General features: G+C 45.8%; 1 protein-coding gene across 1 annotated transcript in view; it reads left to right on the top strand.

Moving 5' to 3' along the window:
- MYO1F (myosin IF) overlaps nt 1-12,285 on the top strand; it is a 310,663-nt gene that overhangs the window by 261,210 nt on the left and 37,168 nt on the right. Inside the window, exons 22-24 of the mRNA XM_063916390.1 lie at nt 111-256; nt 594-740; nt 12,074-12,222. Of these exons, the coding sequence (XP_063772460.1) occupies nt 111-256; nt 594-740; nt 12,074-12,222 (442 nt within the window). The remainder of the gene's footprint in view (nt 1-110; nt 257-593; nt 741-12,073; nt 12,223-12,285) is intronic.

Genomic DNA, 12,285 nt, shown 5'->3' on the forward strand with positions numbered 1-12,285 from the left:
TAAAATTACAAAAAGATATTGAGCAGATTCAGTTAGATCTCATCTGAACAGGCTGATTGTACAGCAGTCTCACATTGCTCAAATCTAAAAGATATTTTCTCTACTTCCAGTCAATAAAGAGGGATCTTATTCTTACTCCCAAATACCTTTACTTAATTGGACGTGAGAAGATAAAGAAGGGGCCTGAGAAAGGTCAGATCAAGGAGGTTCTGAAGAAGAAATTGGAAATCCAGAGTGTTAAAACTGTGTCTCTAAGGTATGCAGGGGCATAGGTTTGTTTACTTAGCATGTGACTAATACTAGCATTGGCCTTTAGCCTTAAAATACTATTTTTGTACTTCTATGAATTTGATACTCATTAAAAGTATTCTAATGAGACAGGATATGCCATGACTGGAACTGTATGATAGCATGTCTCCATTGGATATACAACAGTGTATAATGGTTATTAAAAATTATTTGTTAATTTATAAAAATAGAACTATTCATGTAGCAACCATTCTTACATTAAACAAGGCAGTGACAGGCATATTTAGGTAGATTGTTAACTAACCACTACTCTTTGACCAAATTACATTTTTGTCTACAACCAGCACCCGCCAGGATGACTTCTTCATCCTACATGAAGCTGATCATGATACCCTACTGGAGTCAGTGTTTAAGACAGAACTGATTAGCCTGATGGTCAAGCGGTATGAGGAGACAACCAAGAGTAAACTAGCTCTGAACTTCGCTGACACGTAAGAGCTATTAGTTAGTGTTTGACTGTTTTGATGATAGTGGGACCACCACCCACCTGCTGCCAGACATTAAAGTGGCTTTATCTATTTATTTTCTAATTGAAACTGCCTTATAGGGTCTTGACTCAGAGAGTAGTTGGGGTGGGGGGTATCTGAGTTCATACCACTGGGCTGGTGGCTATACTGGCAGTGCAAGGTGGTGGGCCTTTCTGCGGCACTCTTTCTATTCACAAACATGTGTGTCTATGCACTAGGGTTGGGATAGCCATTGGAAACCAATGGTTGGCAACCACTGATATTTTTGATCAAATGGAAATTTTATGCCAGTAATTGTGATGCTATCACCATTTCATTCTTCTTTCTGATAGCTTATCGGATGGTAGCGGGCGTCCATCCGCTGTGGGCATCCAGGAAATAGTGTCAACAGCAGAGCTCCATTGTGCATATGCAAACTTAGTGGGTCTACTGCGCTTGCATACTAACTAAGGATTTATGGCCATTGAATGGTTAAGGTACAATGGCTACATTTTATCACATGGCATTTTAGGATCCAAGGAGCATGTGGTGAGCCCTGATTGGAAGAGCAGAACACATGCTTCTCTGATCTCTAGTGCTCAGCCTGACACAATGGACTATAGGCTTACTAACTGTGAGACTAGTAATCAGACCCAACAGAAGTCGAAAGTTTAATACATTTCTTAATATTATTGTGGTGACTTTTTTTTTCTAATCCTAGTATAAACATGTAAATAGTTAATGTAACTTAATATATTTTGTGATATTATTGTTAGCAATATGTTTTAAAATAATATAATATATTGAAATGAACATGTATGATCATATAAACTACATGGACAAAAGTATTTGGACACCTGACCATTGCACCAACAGGGACTGTAATGACATTGTAGTCAAATACATATACAGTACTTTAATATCGAGTTGGCCCCCTCTTTTGCAGCTATAACAAGTTCCACTCTTCTTGGAAGGCTTTCCACAAGACTTTGGAGTGTTTCTGTGGGAATTTGTCCCCATTCATTCTGTAGAGCATTTATGAGGTCTGGCACTGATGTTGGAAGAGTAGGCTTAGCTCGCAATCTCTGTACCAATTCATCCTAAAGGTGCTCGATGGGGTTAAGGTCAGGGCTCTGTGCAGGCCAGTCAAGTTCTTCCACACCCAACTCATCAAACCATGTCTTTCTGCTGCGGGGTACACTGGGCTCCACAAGGATAGACATTGGGGTGTAGAATAGGATCTTGATCCGAGGCATCAACAGGCTCAAAGCTTTGACTGTTCCCAGAATGCACAGCGCTGCCTCCTCTATAACCCCGCCTCCCTGCACAGGAGTTCAGTTTTGTAGTTGGTGCTGCAGTAAGCAGGCACTTAGCAGAGGGGCTGCTCCAGGCAGCCCTAAGAAGAGCTTTTTTTTGAAGAAAAAAGGGAAGACTACAAGGGCAGCAGCGGTGGTAAATGTCAGGAGACATTCACTGCTGCAGCTCCAGCTCTCCTCAGCGGCACTGTACACTCCCGAGCCCTGGTTGCCGGGTAACTACAGCAGGAGGCTCCGGTTTTCTTCACAGTCAGGCACACACGACGGGCGCTCTCCGGGATCGCGTGGCCGCACTTCAGGAGGTGGTGAGTGGGTACCGGCGTTGCTGAAGCCACAGATCCCTATGAGGAAAATATAGCAGCTGTGGGCTCTGGTTCTGGGGTCTCCTTGCCCCCCAGTGGGACTGTGGCAACGGAGGTACATAATGACCCACCGTGGGCCGCTTTTTCCACGCTTCTACATACGCTAGTTAATAAACTAACACCCCCTATGGGACCCCCTATGCCGGTACAACCGTATGTGGTCCCTGCAGCTAACCCGCCGTGGGCGGACGATTTATCTGCTCAATTGAAGAAGTTGAACCAGTCCCTGACTACTAAAAATTCTGACCATCGCTCGCCTAAGCCCAAGGGGTCCTCTAAGCGAGCTCTTGTCTCCTCACAATCCACTGCTGTCACTGACACCTCGTCTGATGAAGACGGCACTTACACTGACCCCACAGGATCTGACTCAGATACTGCTGATGGGGAGGGTAGTTCACATGTGGATGTTCCTGATCTTTTGGAGGTTATTAATTCTACAGATTACGGATGATCCCGAGCCATCTGTCCCTCCTAAGAAACCAGATAGGTTCAAGCATCAGAAGGTGGTTAAACAAGTTTTACCTCACTCTGACCACCTAGTGGATATACATCAGGAACCCTGGGAAAACCCGGGTACGAAGTTTGTGCCTCTAAAGAAGATGCTGGCTCACTATCCCCTCGCACCAGAGCTGTCTTAAGAATTGGGAAACGCCTCCTCCAGTAGACTCACATGTGGCTAGGATGGTGGTTTCCTCAGCTCTACCTGTCACTACCATCACGTCTCTAAAAGGTAAACGTGTGGAGGGTTGTCTGAAAGTGATTTACACCCTCACGGGTGCTGCACAAAGGCCCACTATTGCAGTAACATGGGCTGTAGAAGCTATTGAAGCATGGTCCTTGGAGTTAGAAGCTGAAATCTCTGCTGACCATGCTAGACAATGCTTATCATATATTGTCACAGCTTCTCGCTATATTAAAGAGGCAGCTTCTGATGCCGGTATCCTAGCAGCTAAGGCCTCTACTACGTCAGTCCTGGCTCGCCGGATATTGTGGCTGAGATCCTGATCTGAGGATCTGGACTCTAGAAAAACCCTGGAGGTACTCCCTTTCAAGGGAGCTATTCTGTTTGGGGAGGACTTAAATAAGATAGTGGCTGACTTGGCTACTGCCAAAACTGCCTGTCTGCTAAGTACCGCTCCTTCTGTGTCGAAGGCTAAAGGTACTTCCTTTCACCCCTTTCGTCCTTCAGGTAAAGCAAAAGGTCAGGCGTACAACAAGAAGGCCCGCACTTCCAAACCTGGTAAGCCCAAAAGAGCCTGGGCGGCCCATCAGCCAGCTTCCAAGGCCGATAAGCTTGCCGCATGAAGGGCGGGCCTCCCCCTGGCGGATCCCATGGTGAGGGGCTGGCTTCTAGGGTATACCCAGGAATGGTTGAAGACCACTTCAGATGCCTGGGTACGGGAAGTCGTCACTCGAGGTTACACCATAGCCTTCAAAAACCGACCCCCTCATCGATTTTGCCATACAGACGTCCCGTTGGACCAGACAAAGGCAAACACTCTACATTCGGTGGTACAGACCCTCCTGGGTACAGGAGTCGTAGTACAGGTGCCTCTTGCGCCGAGGGGCCGGGGGTACTATTCTCCGCTGTTTCTAGTCCCGAAACCGAATGGGTCCTCCCGGCCCATTCTCAACCTCAAGGCATTGAACAGGTTTGTGAAAGTTTCCAAGTTCCGTATGGAAACCCTTCGCTCTATAGTTCTGGCCTTGGAACCTGGGGACTACATGGTCTCCCTGGATATACAGGATGCTTACCTGCATATTCCTATAGCAGCGTCACATCAGCAATACCTGAGGTTTGCTATTGGCAACCTCCATTACCAGTTTCGGGCGTTACCTTTTGGTTTAACAACGGCTCCGTGAGTATTCACCAAAGTCATAGCGGTGATGACGGTGATACTCCGCCGTCAAGGGGTCAGGATACTGCCGTATCTGGATGATTTGTTAATCCTGGCAAATTCCCCAGAACTTCTCCTACGTCATCTAGATATGACGGTCCGGTTTCTACAAGCCCACGGGTGACTCATCAACTGGAAGAAATCCTCCCAGAGCATGGTGCATCTGGGAGTGCTATTGGACACTCACAACCAGAGATTGTTCTTGTGTCAGGAGAAAGTCCTGAAGCTTCAGAACAGGATTCGTTGCTTCCTTTCTCGTCCGCAAGTGTCAATACATTCGGCGATGCAGGTGCTGGGCCTCATGGTATCAGCATTCAACATGGTGCTCAATTCCATTCTCGCCCCCTCCAGAGGCTGATTCTAGCCAAGTGGGACGGCCTGCCTCACCGGATCAGGTTTCAAATGATCTCATTGACTCCGGAGGTCCATCTGTCGCTGCTCTGGTGGCTCCAGGACCAACAATTGTGCAGGGGCCGTCCCTTCTGGATATCCAACTGGGTCCTGTTGACGACAGATGCCAGTCTAAGAGGTTGGGGCGCTGTGCTGGAGCAACACTCCCTTCAGGGTCGGTGGACCAAGGAGGATTCCCTCCTCTCAATCAACATTCTCGAATTGCGGGCTGTCTTCAATGCATTGAAACTAGCCCAGCATTTAATTCAGAACCGTCCTGTTCAAGTGCAGTCGGACAATGCCACCACAGTGGCTAACATAAATCATCAAGGCGGCACTCGAAGCCGTCTGGCAATGAAGGAAGTCTCACGGATTCTACATTGGACGGAACGCCATCTACCGGTCATATCGGCAATCTTCATTCAGGGAGTCCTGAATCGGGAAGCGGACTTTCTCAGTCGTCAGGATGTACATGCCGGCGAGTGGGACCTCCATCCAAAAGTGTTTCAACTCCTAGTGGAAAGGTGGGGCCTTCCAGACGTAGATCTGATGACGTCTCGACACAATCACAAGGTTACGGTCTTCGGAGCAAGGACAAGGGATCCTCAAGCAGCATACGTGGATGCGCTGGCGGTGCCGTGGAGGTTTCGGCTGCCATACGTGTTCCCTCCGGTGTCACTCCTGCCCAGGGTAATTCGGAAGTTCAAGCAAGAAAGAGGGATTCTGCTTCTCATAGCTCCGGCGTGACCCAGACGGCACTGGTTCTCAGACCTGCAGGGTCTATCGTCAGAGCGTCCAATTCTACTTCAACAATGCCCAGACCTTCTCGTTCAGGGCCCCTGTGTCTACCAGGACCTAGCCTGGCTGTCTTTGAAGGCGTGGCTCTTGAAGCTTCCGTCTTGAGGGCTAAAGGGTTTTCTGAGGTGGTCATTCAAACTATGTTGCGGGCCCGGAAACCGGCTTCTGCTCGGATTTACTATAGGGTCTGGCATTCTTACTTTGTTTGGTGCGCATCTAACAATTATGACGCTTCGATGTTTAGTACGGCCAAGTTGTTGGCTTTTCTTCAGCAGGGCCTGGACTAAAGCCTGCGTCTGGCCTCCCTCAAGGTTCATATTTCTGCCGTGTCGGTGTGGTTTCAGAGAAAAATTGCTACCTTACCTGATGTGCATACCTTTACTCAGTGTGTGTTGTGTATCCAACCTCCCTATGTCCCGCCTGTGGCTCCTTGGGACTTGTCGGTGGTTTTGGAGGCGTTACAAGAGTCTCCGTTTGAACCTCTTGGTTCACCTGATCTTAAGTGGCTTTCCCTTAAGGTGGTGTTTCTGCTGGCTATTGCTCAGCTAGAAGAGTGTCGGATTTGGGTGCCTTGTCCTGTAGTTCCCCATATCTAATATTTCACCGTGACCGGGCGGTTCTTAGGACTCGTCCTGGATATTTACCTAAGGTGGTATCCTCGTTCCACCTTAACCAGGAGATTGTGGTTCCGGCACTTGTTTCTCCTGATCTGTCTCCCAAAGAGAGGTCTTTGGATGTGGTACAGGCTCTCCGTATCTATGTGAAGAGAACTGCTTCTATTAGGAAATCTGATTGTGTCTTTGTACTGTTTGGATTTCATAAGCGGGGCTGGTCTGCTCACAAGCAAACTTTGGCCAGATGGATTAGAATGGTGATTGCACATGCTTATGTGAGGGCTGGTCTGTCAGCTCCTGCTCACATTACGGCCCATTCTACTCAGTCTGTTGGACCTTCTTGGGCGGCCCACCGTGGTGCGACCCTTGAACAATTGTGCAAGGCGTCTACGTGTTCCTCAGTGAACACGTTCATAAGGTTCTATGCCTTCGATACTGCCGCTTCCCAGGATGCTTCCTTTGGACGCCGGGTTCTTGTGCCCGCTACAGTGCGTCCCCTCCCATAAGGAACTGCTTTAGGACATCCCCAATGTCTATCCTTGTGGAGCCCAGTGTACCCCATAGCAGAAAACAAGATTTATGTTAAGAACTTACCTTTGTTAAATCTCTTTCTGCGAGGTACACTGGGCTCCACAAGGCGCCCACCCTGACGCACTTAGCTTCTTTGGGTTGGTATGGCAATAGCCGCTGATAATGGATTGCAAATGAATTCCATGGCCCGTTTCTTTCACCCGTTTTTCCTTTGTTTTCCCTCAGCAAAAATACACCCATCCGGAAAAGACTTCAATCAACACCCAAGAATGATTATGCAAATGTTATGTGAATGTATTTTTGATGTTTCTTATCTTCATCTCTACAACCTTCAGGTAGTGACACACATAGTAGACAAGTGATATCCACATATTAGCATTCACATATGTTCCCCCTCCATGTATCATCAAATAAATGTGCACCCCATTTGTTGGAACAAGAAGCCGAAAAGAGCTCGGTAGTGTTTGTTGGCCCACTTACAGACCCTTAATATGGGATAAGAAGGATTTAATGTATACTTCACAATACCTCGAAGCTTATCTAGAACATATACGGCACGATGATACATGCCCCTCAGACATGGATTCATACATACATGCTTTTACTATCTCACTAGGTCATACATTTCCCACCTACACCTCTCCTCATACCGTCCAATCATCTGTAGATATGTATTGTATATTTTTCTGTTTAATGTTTAGATAGTGGCAGTTATTGTTGACTGCCAAAGGGTGGACTGTCAATGTCGAAAAATATTGTAATGCATACACCATGTACTAACCCCATACACATGCCCGCTGCGCGTGCACTTACTCCGCCGTGCGTGCACATATCCGCAATTTGCGTAGGATCGCTCTTGTGATCATGCGCGTGGTATGGGTATTTACGGCGGAGTTTGTGAGCGCATAGAGGGTTATCAGAACATTACATATTTAACCCAAATAGTGCACATTGTACACATAGCCCCCTGTACCACATCAGAAAGAAATAGCTGTTTAAAATGGTTACAGAACAAGGGGATTCACCTTTACAGGATAGGAGGGGACAGACAAGGTTACAAGGTGGTGTTTGGTATCCAGCTGTAGGGTATTTTAAGGGAAAGATTCTGGTGTTGGTTTGAGGAAGATCGCATGTTCCTGAGGATAGTTAGATGCAGAATATAGGTTTAAACTGTATTTACTGTATATTATGTATGCGGGGGGAATCCAGAGGATACCACCCACAAGAGCAGTTGAGAAAGACATCGCCCACCTTTTCAAATCAACCTATGACCTCTCCTGTAATGTAAAGGTGGATCTCAGTGTCCAATAGACAAAGGGATTATAGTGACCATTGTATTGTATATGGAAGTTGTGTATAAAAAGCCTGTTGTTGCCTGGCCAGGCAGAAGACTCTGAATGCTTTCTACCTGATAAGCGGAGGACCGGCCGAGTTGCGCAAGCGAACATTCTCACGTATGTACATTGACTGTAGCCATTATTCTGTTGTAGATTTATCTTGTTAGGTCTATAGTGTATAATTTGTACTGTTTTACCTTTTGAAATAACCCACTGTGGCCTTAGAACCCTGTGGTTCAACTACATATCGGTGTTGTGTCCTCATTTCCCTGCAAAGGGTTTAAAGCGTATTTAACTGTATAAGGTTTATAAGTATTGATAAGGTGTACGCACTGCGGGTACTTTATACCGTCAGCGCTACTTAAGGTTTAAGGTATAACATCCTTGTAGTGCTTTGCTGCATAAAGGTTTAAAGTGTAACCATATTATTACATTGTATTACTAATAAGGTTTAAAGGTTATCAATTGTGTGTGCACGCGCTGTGCGTACTCTGTACACTCAGCGCGGCATGTGTACGACAACTACGTACCACGTACGGGACTCTGTATGCAAATAGCGTACAAAGTGCGTAGCGCGTGTATTCAGTCTAGCGGCCATAGCGGCTCCACGGTAAAAGTGTATCTAGAGGTATAGCTTTATGGTTTAAGATAATATCGACATTATCAATTGGGTGCTCATCCGGGAGACTTTGACACCGCTGACACTTCTCTTGTCGTGAGAGTGTGGTGTATGTGGCTACTCACCGTTGTCGTCTCTTTTCCTGCTACTGCGTTGGGCTGGTTAACTAAAAACTGAGCTCCTGTGCAGGGAGGCGGGTTATAGAGGAGGCGGCGTTGTGCATTCTGGGAACAGTCAAAGCTTTGAGCCTGTTGGTGCCTCGGATCAAGATCCTACTCTACACCCCAATGTCTATCCTTGTGGAGCCCAGTGTACCTCGCAGAAAGAGATTTAACAAAGGTAAGTTCTTACCATAAATCTCATTTTATAGTCTTTCCTTTGTGCACTGGGGCACAGTCATGTTGGAATAGATAAATGCCTAGCCCAAACCCTAAAAAACAGTCCCATACCATTATCCCACCTCCACCAAACTTCACAGTTGGCCTAATGCAATCACGCAGGTAAAATTCTTGCGGCTTCCGCCAAACCCGGACTCGCCCATCTAGCTGCCAAATAGAGAAGCGTGATTCGTCACTCTGTAGAACACGTTTTCCTGCTCCACAGTCCAGTGTCAGTGTGGTTTACACCACTCCATCCGACGCTTGGCATTGGACTTTGGAATGTGAGGCTTGCATGCAGCTGCTCAGCCATGAAAACCCATTCCATTAAGCTCCCACTGCACAGTTTTTGTGCTTACATTAAGGCCAGTGGAAGTTCAGAATTTTTCCCACTATGGATTCAGCAGTGTTGGCTACGTTACGCACCATGTACCTTAGCGGTCGGTGACCCTGCTCTGTGATTTTATGTGTTCTTCCACTTCGTGGAGTTGCTGTTGTTCCTAAACGCTTCCACTTTCTGAAACACCAGCTGCAGTTGACCGTAGAATATCCAGCAGGGATGAAATTTCACAAACTGTCTTATTACAAAGGTGGCATCCTATCACAGTACCACACTTGAGGTCACTGAGCTCTTCAGAACAATACATTTTGTAACACAAATGTTTGCAAATGGAGACTGCATGGCTAGGTGCTTGATTTTATACACATGTGGCAACGGGTCTAATTGAAACACCTAAATTCAATAATAAACAGGTGTCGCCAAATACTTTTGTCCATAGATAGTGTCACAAACTGGAGTCTCTGTTCTGTCCTCTCAGTTGCTGTTTGTTGCCTGTTACAGCGTTCATGATCATTACTACCCAGCTGATGATCGCAGCCATGTTGTTTCCAAGTCAGGTGAAACTGCGCTCACATGATCTCTACCTACAATTGCAGCCAAAGACTTGCTATTTAAGCCTGCACATTGGCCCTCATTCCGAGTTGTTCGCTCGCAAGGCGATTTTAGCAGAGTTACACACGCTAAGCCGCCGCCTACTGGGAGTGAATCTTAGCTTCTTAAAATTGCGAACGATGTATTCGCAATATTGCGATTACAAACTACTTAGCAGTTTCAGAGTAGCTTCAGACTTACTCGGCATCTGCGATCAGTTCACTGCTTGTCGTTCCTGGTTTGACGTCATAAACACACCCAGCGTTCGCCCAGACACTCCTCCGTTTCTCCAGCCACTCCCGCGTTTTTTCCGGAAACGGTAGCGTTTTTATCCACACGCCCATAAAACGCCGTGTTTCCGCCCAGTAACACCCATTTCCTGACAATCACACTACGATCGCCGGAGCGAAGAAAAAGCCGTGAGTAAAAAAACTATCTTCATAGCAAAATTACTTGGCGCAGTCGCAGTGCGAACATTGCGCATGCGTACTAAGCAGAAAAACGCTGCGATGCGAAGAAAATTACCGAGCGAACGACTCGGAATGAGGGCCATTGTTAGGACATCTCACTTCCTAGTGTATGTGCTCTCTGACCATGGTCACTGTATCCAGCCTATGCCAGTGCTCCTGTACCCTGCTGGTGCCAGTATTCCTGTTACAGCCTGTATCCAGTACCTCTCCATTATTCAGCGCTCCTATCATTACCAGTATTCAGCATTCCTACTATTGCAATTGCTGAGCGCACCTGTCACTAGCCTGTATTATCTACTACTAAGTAATCTGCTAATGTTCAGCTAGTGCGATTCACAGCTCTTCTAGTTTTGTCATCTCACCTGCTCATTTCAGGTTCATACAAGTTGCCTCACTGCAAAGAAAAAAGACAGTGCTGCTAAGAGATACACTTTGGTGGTATAATCTATTCAGTAAATTATTTAGTAACGATTGTAATCATGTAATAAAATGTATAAATTCTATATATACGCTTTGCTGCTGTTAAAAATCCAGGCAGTACCTGGTATACACCAAAAGAGATATGCAGAAAGAAAAGAAACTGCACAACAAGTGTATATGGAATAGACACTTAAAGACAGGGTGGGATTACCAAATACTTATTCTATAAAGTTGCCTCACGATCTGCACTACCAGTACGCAGCTTCTGCTCTATCTCTCAGCAAGTAAACATCAGAATCATTACCAGCTTTGAGACAGTCGCTAACCATAGGACCATCATTCGTACCATCGATGGTGGTGGATTGTACTCCTGGTAACATTGATTGGTTGCTGAGGCCTGTATTGAGCCTCTGATGGCTGGGTTAGCCCATGGGTGCTAAATTGTGGGTGTTGGGTTGTGTCCCTATATTAGAGAACCCATCTCAGCTGCCCAGTCTGGGTTCCTGGGAAGTACAAAATGTATCAGATTCCAGTATGGTTAGAGTATACTGAGTTCCACTAGATTACTTCCTGGAGGGTTCCAGCTTCATGGTTCTGAAGTTCAAGCATGATGTGGAGTTCCTCTCACAAGTTCCCGGGCTGGCTGGTGAGTTTCAGTTTCCTGGTTCAGTAGCCATCGTGGGCCAGAGTCTTTCCATTTGTTAAACCACACTGGTGTATGCAAAGAAGTCATATTCAGCCTCAAAAGTTTCTATTTTCCTCGTCAGTCCAGACTAAAGGAACCTGACTCAGATCAGAAACCGCAGACCATGACAAATAGAATATGTGTATTTATACATGTTTTCACTTGTATTCTAAGCATTGTGGAATATGAATGCACTATATAAATAACATATTTATAATACATTTTTAGATTCCATTATTGTGCAATGCTTTAAAAAAAAAAAAAAAAAAAAGCTTTATATGTTGTGGATATGAATATGGCAAGTAATAGTAGTATAGATGAATTAGAGGTGAGGGACCAACATGGTATCTTTCCAGGAGCCCAAGAGATTTAGGCTGGTATACTGGAAAGATGGTTCATCAGAAATGCAACAACAGAGCTTATATGCACAGAACAATAAGCAAGAAGTTGGTGATACGAGTGTGCTTTCCTAATAAGAACCATTTGATCTACTTGTTTGTTGTATATCTTTCCTGCTATAGAAATCTTTGGGTCATGCTTTATGTGCTCATTTTTTTTTTTTTTTTACAGACTACAGATTAGAGTAAAGAAAGAAGGCTGGGGAGGAGGTGGCACTCGAAGCATTTCATTTCTCAGGGGACAAGGGGACATTGCTCAACTGAAACCAGGAGGAAAAGCCCTACAAGTCAGTATTGGGGATGGACTGCCTAAAAACTCCAGTAAGTATGAATGAGATTACAGGAAAATATAAAAGGTGCAGGGAGAATGTTTACTCTAGGTCA

The sequence above is a fragment of the Pseudophryne corroboree genome, chromosome 1 (genome assembly GCF_028390025.1).
Source record: "Pseudophryne corroboree isolate aPseCor3 chromosome 1, aPseCor3.hap2, whole genome shotgun sequence".
Lineage (NCBI taxonomy): Eukaryota > Metazoa > Chordata > Amphibia > Anura > Myobatrachidae > Pseudophryne > Pseudophryne corroboree.